At 31.4% G+C, this 13,195-nt stretch overlaps 1 protein-coding gene across 1 annotated transcript in view; it reads right to left on the minus strand.

Annotated features, from left to right (window-relative positions):
* LOC117169699 overlaps positions 1-8,600 on the minus strand; it is a 12,513-nt gene extending 3,913 nt beyond the window's left edge. The window contains exons 1-2 of the mRNA XM_033356189.1: positions 8,433-8,600; positions 5,294-5,671 (exon numbers count right to left, since the gene is read on the minus strand). Of these exons, the coding sequence (XP_033212080.1) occupies positions 5,294-5,671; positions 8,433-8,490 (436 nt within the window). The 5' untranslated portion in view covers positions 8,491-8,600. The remainder of the gene's footprint in view (positions 1-5,293; positions 5,672-8,432) is intronic.
* Between the last annotated feature and the right edge of the window lie 4,595 nt (positions 8,601-13,195).

The following is a 13,195-nucleotide window of genomic DNA, read 5'->3' on the forward strand; positions in this document are numbered from 1 at the left end:
ACTAGGTAACACGAAACGCGACACATTTATCGATAACTTTTACTACAGAATCTGAATAATTCTACATTTTTTTTAACGAAAACTATTTCTTTAAATATCTCAGCAAAAAAAGTCTGTAGGTAAAGACATTATTTTTGAATTAATATCTCAGGCCTAACCCTCCCAAAATAGCGGAAAAAAATCCTACCATGGTACCTGTAGATTCCAAAACCTTAAAGGAAAGCTTATTAAATTTAAAGATATTAACAAAAGCTCAATTCAGTCTGAAAGAAAAAATTGGTCTTCTTAATGGTGAAAATGCAAAAAGAGCTACAGAAATTTCAGAACTAGCTCGAAACTGTAATATGCTTGTGGATACAGAAGACGGGTCATCCGAAAGATCGGCGCCCGCGATTCGGGTTACTGAAATCGCGAGTGAATCGTACGTCAATGCACCGCAAGAACAACACACGCGACGGTTCGAGTTAAATTAAGTCAGCAGAAATGAAAATGTAATTTTGTCACCCGCGAGAGACATAATTGGAACCATTGAACCTCTGTGGGGAAAAGACGATAACGGAACCGAAGATTTCATTAAATCAATGAAAAGGGCAAACTCTCGATGCTCTCAGAAGGAATTACTTTTAGACTACATAATCGCCAAAAAATATTAGATAATACCAAAAGAGCCATTCGTTTCATACAACTAAATGGTTAAGATGATTTATACAAATCTCTCAGACAAAATCTAGGACTTGTTGGCTCAGTTGAAATTTTTAGGGCAAAATTAGATACCGCAAGTAAAAGATTTGAGAAACTGTACAGAATTTTAATATAAGATTTAGACAATGCCAAAATGAACTAAAATATGCAGTACAGTGAGAACACACTTCAGAAATGTCTCGTAGCATAGCAATGAAAATCGAAGAAAAATCAGCAATTAGAAAATATATATTGAATTTTAATGATGAAATTGGCACTCAAGTTCGATCTTTAAGACCAAACACTATAAACAGAGCACAACAAGAAAAATTAGAGGCAGAAATTTTGTTTCATGAAAAACAACAAAATAAACAACGGTCTTCAACATCCACCCAAAAACACAATCCATTACAAAAACCTGTGAATTACCAGAAACCCACTGACCCAACAAACAATATGTCTCTATCAAAAAAAGTCAAATAAAGTGTCGTTATTGAAATGGAATTGGTCATAAAGAAAATCAATGTTTTAAAAAAAATTTTAACACGAATCAAAATTATCCCCAAGGTCAGTCGAATACACGACCACCACATGTGAGAATGTTTCAGGGAAGTCCAGAAAACGGCGAGACAATGACAGAAATACAAGACTCAGAAATTAATTCAGCCGAGACCGAGTTTCAGCTGTATAGCAGCAATAAATGTATCAATAAATTTTATAAAAGATGAAATGGTTCATCCAAAACATCCAACAGAAATATGCAAAAAAGAATTTTTTATGGGAAATGATAAGCATGAAGTTCAAAAGCAAGAAAAATCAAATTCCTGAAGAAGGACCATATTTTCTACATCGTCCCTATTGAGTTTCCTTTACCTGAGGATGTAATTATTGGAATCCCTTTCCTTGCATTCTTACGACTACAGCTTAACAAAGACAGCGTTGAAGTTATATAAAAAAGTTCATCCCCTTCATAGCGAGGGAATTCATATTCACAAATACACTGTAAGGCTTGTCACGCTGGACTGCAATAGGAAAGATGGGCATGGAGTAATAGAAGATAACAATACATTTCTGACTCAATTTTTACAATTCGAAATCATGACATTAAAATTCCGATTTCAAACAAAAAAGAAGAACCTTTAACAATAAATACATCAGATATCCAAATTAAATATGTAACAACGAAGTAACCAGAAGAACGAATTCAATACATCACACAAAATGAATTTATGAAGGCTTTAAAATTATTGTCAGAAAATATAAGACTTCAACACATTAAAGACGAGTACAGAACAGGTATAGAAAAGATCATTAATGCGTATCATGATATCTACACATTAACAGGAGGCCCACTTCCATGCACAAACTTGACATCACACAAAATTATTCTAAAAGACGATAAAATAATAAACATTAAATCCTACAAACCTCCAGAATGTCACAAAGCTGAAGTTTTCAATAAATTTAATGAAATGCTTATAAAAAAATTATTCGAAATTCATATTCGCCATACAATTCACTGATATGGGTTGTGCCAAAGAAAATTGATGCGTTAGGTAAAAATAAATGGCGCATTGTCATTGATTTTAAAAAACTAAATGAAAAGATGGATCAATACACATATCCCTTACCCTTAGTTGATGACATCATCGATCACTCAGGGAAAGAAAAATATTTTTCTGCTTTTGATTTGAGTTCTGGTTTTCATCAAATTCCAATGAACACTCAGTCAAAAAAATATAGTGCTTTCTCGACACCAGAAGCGCATTTTGAATATGATCGTATGTCATTTGGATTAAAAAATTCTCCTGCCACATTCCAGAGAATGATGGACACCGCATTAAGTGGTTTAATAGGAAAAATTTTTTTTGTTTATTTAGGTGATATTGTTGTGTTCGGCTCAAAAATCCAAGAACATAACAAAAACATGATCACACTTTCCGAACGCCCACGTCACACTGGAATGAAATTACAACCATATAAATGCGATTTTCTAAGACCTGAACTCGAATATTTAGGACACATCATCACAAAAGACGGAGTGAAATCGAACCCAAAAAAATTATATGCGGTTGCAAACTTTAAAACACAAAAGAACCAACCGAAGTTAGATCGTTCCTAGGACCTGCTCGTTATTATAGAAAATTTCTCAAAAATTTGTCAACAATCGCTAAACCATTAATAGAATTGACAATTTTAAACAATGTCTCTGTACGGCACCCGTTTTACGTTGTCCAGATTTTAGTAAAGAATTCACATGAACAATAGATGCCGCAAACGTTTTTCTCGGTGGAATTTTATCACAAAAAGGACATCCCTGTTGCTATATTTCACGAACCTTAAATCCATCAGAATTAAATTTTACAAGTGAAAAAGAACATTTAGCTATTGTTTGGTGAATACGACGATTGCGACAGTACTTATTAGGAATAAAATTTGAAATAAAAACTGACGATTAAGCATTAAATGGTTAATGAACGTAAAAGATCCAGCATCAGGACTTCTACATTGGAGACTCAGTTTAGAAAAATATTAATATGAAATTGATTATACAAATGGAAGAGAAAACACAGCTACTGATGTGCTATCAAGAATTTTTCCAATCCAAAAAAATTCAACAAAAGAAGTAAACAGCGCTAGCAAAGTCTCCAATCTCATTAGCACCGTTCAAAATCACGAATCTACTCTTTTAGGATCTGATACCGAAGTAATGAGTGTCTCAGAAAAAGATGATAATGATGATGATGATGATGATGATTAAATAGAACAAAAATATGAAAAAGGAAAACGCAATGTTATTTCTTCCACTTTATCGGGATCCGACACTGAACCAATGAGTTCTTCAAAAGAAGAACCTGACACACCCGTTCAACCAAATGACAAAATTGCCATGGACATTTTTGGTCCATTCCCGTTAACACAAAAAGGAAAAGAATATATCTTAACAATTTAGTATATGTTAACAAAATACCTACTTTTGATTTCGATGAAAAACTTACAGGCAGAATCGATAATCAAGGAACTCTTTGATCACTACTTTTATATTTTTTCATCCCCGAAACATATTTCAACTGATCAAGGAAGTAACTTCGTTTGCGAACTGATTCAAACTTTTGAAAATCTTTTCAAAATTAAACACATTCAAACAACAGCTTTCCATCCACAAAGCAATAAATCACTGGAAAGATTACACTCTGCCGTAAAAGATTAAATAAAAATCGCTATGAAAGAAAATCAGACTGACTGGGATGAAAACCTCAAAATTATTGCAATGGCCAACAATAGCGCAGTACACGAAGGAATTGGCTTTTCGCCATTCGAACTTAACTTTGGCAGAAAAGCTAATTCACCCTCAATATTAGCAATTACTCCACCATTAAAGGAAGAAGAACTGGTTTCCCTGTGGAAAACACGACATGAAAAATATTTACGCCAAGCAAAGAAAAAATTGAAAAATCAAAGAAAAAATACAAAGAAAATAAGATGCTAGAATTAATATCCCACAATATATTTTTGAACCGGGCGACCTTGTTTTAATCTACAATGATTCAAAATGAAATAAATTAGGTAAAGAATGAAAGCATCCTTTCCCAGTGATTGAAAAAGCAAACTATAACGATTATTTTGTTCTAGTAAAAGGAGGACATTATCTTACCCATGCGAAAGGTGTATAAAATTAAGCGAAATATGCTCTAGAAGTATGATAATGTGTACAAACTGTGCAGAAAAATTCAATTAAGAAGTGGTAAATGATTGCATTAGGCGGCTAGATAACAATCGTCAGTCACTTAATCATATATTAGGACTTTTCAGGACTAAAAGAAGATTTTTTAATTTGACTGGAAGAGATTCTAAAAGCTTGTTTGTAACCCTTGATCAAAATGACCTGGATTATGTAAATAATGAACATGTCAAATTATTCTAGGACAATAAAATTCTTTCCTCTAATATCACAAATCAAACTGGAATCTTGAAAACATTACTGAATTCTGCATCCATTTATGGAAGAACTCCAAACCTTTGAAATGAGGCACAATACTAAATACCCTTTCCAATTAAAAGAAGAGAACTACCAACATCCAATCGATATATCCGTAATAGGAATAGCAATTATTAATAAAAAGTTGCTATATTCAATTAAAATTCACCTTGTAGAATCCGATGCTTTCTCACTTTTCCGACTAATCGCTCTTCCTAAGAAAAGAGGAAATGTCTTTCTTGCTGTAATTCTTGAACACGAACTTTTAATTGCTAATAAACAAAAAACCTTGTATGTACCAAATGATAGAGAAACTATCAACTGCTGTAAAAATCTCGACGTTCATAAAATATGTAAACGGAATCAACCATCGTATTGATATCTGAAAGCCAAACCTGCGACAATCAAATTATAAGGTCCAGCGTTAAAAGTCTTGATTATAACTTTTGTCATATGTCTCCGTTTAAAATTAACGAATTTGTATATATTCAATTAAATGACGGAAAAGCATACTAATTAATTCTGGAGAAAGATTTAGAAACAAGCATACTTTGCGACAAAAATGCTCAGCATCTAACTTTATCAGTAAAAAATTTAAGAAATCTGTCACCTAATTAATAAATGGTTTCTTACTAGTTGGTCTCGGCGCTCTGACTCCAATAAGTGTTCCATCTGGCTTTATATATTCCACTATTTTTAGGCTTCCGCTAATTGTGCCAAGACGTACTAGAAATGTTGTCGTTGCATAATCTCGGCCAGTAGGACGATGATTTTCCGGATAGTTAGCTTTCAATATTCTTGTTTTAGAATCGTCAAGCCAGACCTCAATTTTATGGCCCATATAGTCGAGAAAGTCATCTGACTTCTCTTTTACATAAATAGGCTTGCGATAATTAGGATTAATTCGAAATTTTCCTATAATGTGTCCGTCCACGCGCCTGCTCAGTTGACCAGCCGGCCGCCCTCGTTTGCGTTTCAAATTTAAAGTGTCATTTTCCTCAGCATTCAATTCTGTAAAAAAAAGAAAGATATGTAACTAGGAAGAAATGATATGAAAGAGTTCGATACCTTTATGTGGAAAAAAACCTGTTCTTGAGTTTTGAGTAATGTAAGGAATTCTGAATATTTCACAAATGCACGGAGTTAGGAATATTAAAAAAATTTGAGGAATAAGGAATAATAAAAAATGCATGGAATTCGGAATATTTGAGAACTTCGGTGATTTTTCAGGATTCTAAAGAATATTCAGGAGAGAGAGGAAGGGAGTATTTAAGGAATTCAGTGAATTCAAGGAATTAAGGGAATGCAAAGAAGAGCTGAAAGTATTCTAGAAATCAAGAGAATTAAAGGAATTCACAGAATTCAAGCAATTAATAAAATTCCGCTAATTCAATAAATTTGGAGAATTTAAGAATTTCTAGGAATTAAGGGAATTTAAGAAATCCAAAGAATACAGAGGATTCGAGGAATTCAGAGAATTTAAGGAATTCAGAGGATTTAAGTAATTCAGAGAATGTGAATAATTTAGAGAATTTAATTAATTCAGAGTATTTTGAGATTTGAAGAGTTCAAGAAAATTATGAAATAGAAGCAATTTATTGCACTGCAGAGAATTCAAGAGCTTCTTGGAATAGGAAGAATTCAAGAAGTTCAAAGAATATCAGGAATTCAAACAATTTAAGGAATTTAAAGAATTCAAGGGATTCAAAGATTTCAGAGCATTAAAGGAATTCACAAAATTTAATAAATTCATATTTTCAAAGAAATCAGAGTATTTGGGGAATTCAGATAATATAAATAATTAAGAGAATTCAAAGAATTTATAGAATTCAAGGTATTACGAAAATTAGAAGAACTAAGAAAATTCAAGGAATGCAAAATCAGATAATTGAACGTATTTTGTGAATTTAAAGCGTTCAGCGAATTCAACGGGTACAGAAAATTCCAGAAATTCAGATATACTATATTTTTAAAACAGACAATTAGAGGAGTTTACAACTGTCAAGGTTTTATGGAAATCTGATAATCCGGAATATTAAAGGAATTCAAGTACTTTAGAAAAATTCCGCAGATTCAAGACTCGTGAATGTCTAAATTTACCCAAAAATTTAGAATATTGAATGATTTTAGAGACTTCTGAAAATTCAAAAAATGTAAGGAATTTAGAATATCTAAAGGATTCAAAAGATTTCAGAAAATTTGCAGCGTTTTAGTGAATTTAGATAATTTTAGATAATTTGGAGGATTTCAGAGCTCTCAGAAGATTTGATGAATTAATGTGAATCGAATAATTCAGAACATTCTTGGAATTCCGGAAATGCATTAAATTCAAGGGATTTAAATATTTTAGTGAACTAAAAAATTTTTAATTTGAGGAAATTCAGGAAATTGAAGGATTTCAGTGCCTTTAGAGAATTCAAAGAATTCAATAAATTGACGAAGTCCAGTAAATTTCAATAATCAATGAAAGAAATTTAAGTATTTAAAGAGATTACAAAATTTTCTTTGGATTTGGAGAATTTAGAGATTTAAAGTGATTAAAGGAATTGGAAGAATTTTGAGACTTTCAGGATTTACATAACTTTCAGGGAATCGACAGAATTGAAGAAATTGAAGAAAAACCTGAAATTGCACCACTTAAGGAATGCAATTTCAATAAAAAGTAATAATTTTAATAATAATGATGCACTACACTAGAGGGTACTTCTTAATAAATCTGCCTACTGTCTTCCATGCTTGTTTTAAAAAATAAGTTACCAACTAATAGGCTCACTTGTTTTTAAGAAAAAATATGTAAAATTTAAACTATTGAGATTGCACAAATTGAAATGCTGAATCATCTAAAGCTGAATTTTAAGATAATAATAGAATGTGAAAAGAGAAAAATAACATTGGATTCAACTTTGTGTTTGTAAAAACTTTATATACACCAATTAAACACTTGTCAAGTTTGCGCAATACAAAAATGGAACAATTTTTATTTTCTGATATCCGTGTTGTATATAGCAATTTAATTTAATTAATCGCAAGCAGAAAATATTTCATAATTTTTTCATATTAAATGTTTAGAAAAATTTTGATCGCTCCAGCAAAAAAGACCAATTAAATTTTGATTTAGCAAAAGCCTTAGGAATAAAATAATATAAGGTATCAAAAATTTATAGATCGCGAAACTTTTTGCGCGCTTAGTTGGCTCGTATTTTTTATCGTGCGCTTTGCGCTCAATAATATGCTCTAAATATAAATTGTTCGACTACCGAGTACTAAGCATAAGGGCACACATAATTTTTAAATCTTAAAAAAAGGCCTCAAAAATTTTGAAAATTAATTTTTCGAATTTTCATCTAAAATAGCTAGCTATCCAATTTATCGTTAGTTCTCAGGTGCTAGAACAATTTGCTAAAGTTCAGTACAATCAGGAAATTCCTTTGAAAGTTACCGTGTATAAAGACTACAACGACAAAAAGACAATTGAGCCAATTACATTTTTTTCCAATCAGTTAGTTCGTAAATTTCGAGATTTAATAAAATCCTTTAAAGTAAATTTTCACACAGAAATGTGAAAATGAAAAATGTCGAAGTTTAAAAATAAAAAACTTTAAAATTTGATAAATCTTGGCCGAACGCATTTTTGAATCTAACATATTTTAATTTTATCAGGCGCAATAAGTTCGTATTTCAAATTATAGTTTATCATTTGAAAAAACTAAACTTTTATAATAAATAATATTCCAATAACAAGTACGATATATATTATATTGAGAACACATACCACTAAAGTTAAGAAAAATCACAATGGTGAGAAAAAAAGTGCTGATAAGAATCTTCATTGTTTAAGGTATGTTTCTTAACCGGTGACTGATTAAGCCTTAGAATATACACTTCTATATATATATATATATATACTCAATACTTTTGGTATTACAGAATTATGGAAATTTTTATTGAGTGGCGACTACGTGGTAAAAGAATCATTGCGGTATCACTGAAGCTAGCACGAACGGTTTAAATTAAAAATAACATTCAACAGACCTTGTAAGATGTTTCTTTACTGATAACATACCTATAACTTTCCACATTCCAAGTTAAGATTATTATCACTAAAATAAAGGCGTCAAGGTATCACCTAGCTTTTACATTTTTACATTTTCATCTCAATGAGAAGGTATTAGTTCTATGTGAAAATTGACTTCCACGTATTCTATCCGATTTGGCGTTTTGAGGAACACTTGAGCAGCAAAAAAATTAAAAAGATTATCATAACTATTATCTGAAATATAAAGAATTTGAATTTTTATTGCACAAAAAATAATGAACAATAGGAAAATACATTCGCGGTCAAACTATGCCAAATATGAACAAAAATGAATCAACAAAAATCATCCCCCTCAAAAAGATCTACAAGTTTTTCATAAATCACTCTTCTTTTGGCACTTAGTTTATAGTGTATGTGTAGAAAACTAAATCAAGGAAAAAAATTTCGGACAAGCAACACAAGCTATAAAAAAAAGAATAGAGAATAGTTGCTCATCTGAGAAAGAGCTATAAATTTGTTACCAATAATTTTTTTATTGGACTTTATTTGATTAGTGATTCAAGTATTTTTTTTAAACCAGTATTTCTTCGCTGAATTCGGCAGGCTAAACATTCTCTTTTTTAAAAATTAATTTTGCCTTCCTCATCGGAGAAGGTATTAAATTTTTAGTTTTTTAACACAATAAGTTTCGAAAGAACAGAGCGATTAGATTGGGATTTGGCACACTTTTTTATTACCTTAAACTAAATGTCAAATTCATCAACCACCCATTTTGGATAAAAATTCAAAAAGTGTGCGCAATTTGAAAATTGTTTGAAATTACTTTTTTCACAATTCGAAAATCCTATTCACTTTTATTTGTAGTGCTCAAAAAGACAAACTATTTTTGTTTATGAATTTTTTTTAATAAAAAAATACCAGACATATAGCACTTATGAAATTAAAAAAAAAACGAAAATGAGTATTTGAAGCCAAATAACACACCATATGAAAAAAAGTCAGGAGAAGAAAAATGCTGCTTTTCCAGTGCCCTATAAGACTATTATAACCACGTTTTTGTATTTTTACCGTACTTGTGCAAAGACCTTTTAAAATAAAAGATAAAAGCATTAAAAACTGTAATTTGGTGATTTTGAATTCTCTTTCGTTAAAGCTCCTTAGGCTTTTACTTACATATTTTCGTCACATATTTCGTGTTTCAAACTCTATTTTGTTCACAATATGAATTCGTAATAATGCATTTATCTATATTTTATTGAGACTTGTGTCCATTTTTCATAAAATTAATTTTTTTAGTTTCAATTTTATTTTTATGATTTAAACCAAAAATTTGCATTCTAGCTTCTACAATTCAGACTGAAATCTACAATTCAAACTGAAACTATGCTTGGTATAAGAAAGTTATCAGGCACGTTTGTAAATCTTTTTTTGGAAGAGGAATTTTTTTATATGAATTTTTTTCATATAAAAATTAGAATTTTCGATTTCTAGAAATAAAACAAAAATTGTTATGATAATCTTGTAGGGCTTCTAAAAATCAATGTTTTTTTAACTTCTTCAATTGTTGCAATTGTCTTTTTTTGAAAAAATTAATACTAATAAATTGTTTAATTTTTTAGCATTAAGAATAACATTGCATCAAATTTTTGAATCTTAAAAAAATGCAGAGGGTCTCAAAACGCGAAAATTTGACAAAAATAGGGGGGGGGGGGGAGCAAATTCTATACATATCTAATACTTCTTTGATGAGGATGCAAAGAAGCTTTAGATCTAATCTAATTGTCAATATATGTATTTTTTCAGATACAGAACTTTTCTAATTATTGCGGAATCGTCTAGAATGGATTGAGCAATCTCTTGTTTATTTTTCGTCATGCTTCTTAACTGACGCACAAATCTGATAAGGGGCCATTTGTATCGAAATGTCAGCACGTTTAGGCTATTCCTATCATATGATAAAAAATAAACAAATTTTCTATTAAATCCCGTTTCGGCTTAAAAATGTTGAGTTAAAAAGCCTTACAAAGCCAATCGTTTTATTTTCAAAACATACGTATTTTCATTTTATTTTAACCTTACATTACAAATTAGGTAATTTCTGAAATTCATGTGCAATTTATAATAAATATCTATTTTAATTTCAATAATTGTAATTATACACGGTTTGAATCGCGCGCCAACAGCGACCAATTAGTGCCACTGCGCCAAGCAAGCGCAGTAGCTCAACATTCCAAAGTGGGGATCACTGGACGTAGGTTGCGAATTTGAATACATACTCAGATTTGAGATCTAAGTTTTTCATTAAAGGGAAAAATCAGCTTTATTTGCGATTTTCAGATGTTTTTTTTTGAGGTTAGGGGTAAACCTAGACTTGTTGGCCCAATTAAGGTCACGAACTGAAATTTAGCGTGTCGAAACACGTAAAGTTGAGTACATTTTAAATGAGATTTAAGGTGTTGAATTTTTTTTGTTTTTTGTTTCATTGAGGTTAGGGCTCACCCTAGTTCCGCTAGACAAATTATAAAGACGTATTTCAAATCGGTGCATCAAAATACATACGGGTACATGTGTCTGATGCCCAGATCTGACTTTTTTTTGTTGGGCTGTGTTATTCAATTATATAAAAAGTTGATTATTTTCCTTAAAAATTATTATAAACTTATATTAGAATTTTTCCACATAGGCAGCAAGCAATTACGAGTAATCACGAAATAGTATTCAAAAACTTCAAATTTAATACGGTGGATTGTCTTATTGAGAAATAAGTTTTCTTTGCTTGAATTAGTAATGATCGCGAAAACGAACTTTGAAGTACAAAAGTAAAATGAGCAGAAATATAATTATCCAAATTATTCTAGTTCATTGTGATTAGAACCCTCGAGGGACGGCTGATTCAACAGTTTCTAAATATAAACTGACAATGCGTAAACAAGCGTAGCAGCCGAGGCCAAAACAAATCTGCTTTATCAAGCTACTTGTCACTTATTATCCAAATTTGAACCACACGTACAGCACTAGTTTGTGAAAATCCTGCCTTTGTTAAGGAAATCTATTTTTCCGTGTATCAAAATTCGACTTCAATAATTGCAAGCAGAAAATATTATATAAATTTGAAATCGGGAAAATTTTTAATATTGGAAACATTTCGATAAAAAAGGGGGTAAACAAGGCAAAACAGGATGACATACATAGCCCTCCATATCAAATTTCACCTATACGCCTGCATCTATTGAATGTTTAACAATAGCTTTATCTGTGTGAAAGAAATAAATCATCTATTGTTTTTCTTGTCATAACAGTAGATCTGTTGACAAGAATTCGGCACTTACAATTATGCAATATTATTACTCTGTGACTTAAGAATCCTTCGAGAGTGTTCTAGAAGCTCAGCAGAACGGTTTTGATGCCAGCCTTACACGAATACACATAGAAACACTAATACTTATCCTTCCATAATTACCCTGGCATATCTACTAATGGATTACACTACGGACTCTGGATCTCAAAAGTTGTCAAAATCCGCATCCAGATTCCGCCTTGTAATTCGCAACTGGAGGATACTTTTTGGTCCAGAAACACCTTTGCCATTCTACAAAGGCACCACCAACATGGAATGGTACCACTCCTCCTTACGGTACCTTTATGATTCGAATACATTTTGATCAGTATAACAGTACTATTCTTTGAAAACTATAAAATAATGTATTGAAATATAAACTAACTTTAAAAAAAAATAAACTTTCAATACATTCAATAGGAAGTTGAAAAGACATTATTTTTACAGTGTAAATAAGTCTAGCAAACACCTACTATCTTTGGAGATTATTTATCCCACGACTGCTAACCAAGGCCAGGGCGTAATACCACTCATTACTATTTTTGTGGCATCAAGTATTCACACAGTTTAACCAAAGTAAAGAAAAACAAACATAAAATAAAAATATATGAAAAAGCGAAGCGATTCAAACCTTCCTCAAACATAATACTTTAAACGAACTTGGCAGTATTAGTTTGCCTACGTCCTATATAAACTGAAAAAATCTTGTAGAAAATGCATTTAGCGAAAGCTTATAGTGAAACTATTAAAATTAAATGTACGGCAGTCTTGTTTACTGAAATAAAATGCTCATACCCCTTGGAGGACTGTTCTGCCTCATATCAGTTTTCCCTAATTGCATTGGTAAATATCATTATATCTTATCTTTTTAATTGCATTTTTATTGGACTCGCATGTTGGTGGCGGTAGTGAAAACATATGGGGTGACGAATGGTGGGAATATTTTACGGCGTTTGTGTGGGAGGTGTAAGTGGAGTCTGAGGGTGGACGCCTAGAAAGTGAGTAGGGTTGAGGGCTCAATTAGGGAGATGAAAATTAATTTTCAGAGTAATTTTGAAGTGGGATTTGGCTGAATAGGGAAAGTGAGGTTAGGTTGGCAAGAGATCTGGGTGGTTTATGGTCAAGAGTTTGGGGCTCTAATTGGGTCAAGGGTGGTTCTCGT

Source organism: Belonocnema kinseyi, chromosome 3 (genome assembly GCF_010883055.1).
Source record: "Belonocnema kinseyi isolate 2016_QV_RU_SX_M_011 chromosome 3, B_treatae_v1, whole genome shotgun sequence".
Classification (NCBI taxonomy): Eukaryota; Metazoa; Arthropoda; class Insecta; order Hymenoptera; family Cynipidae; genus Belonocnema; species Belonocnema kinseyi.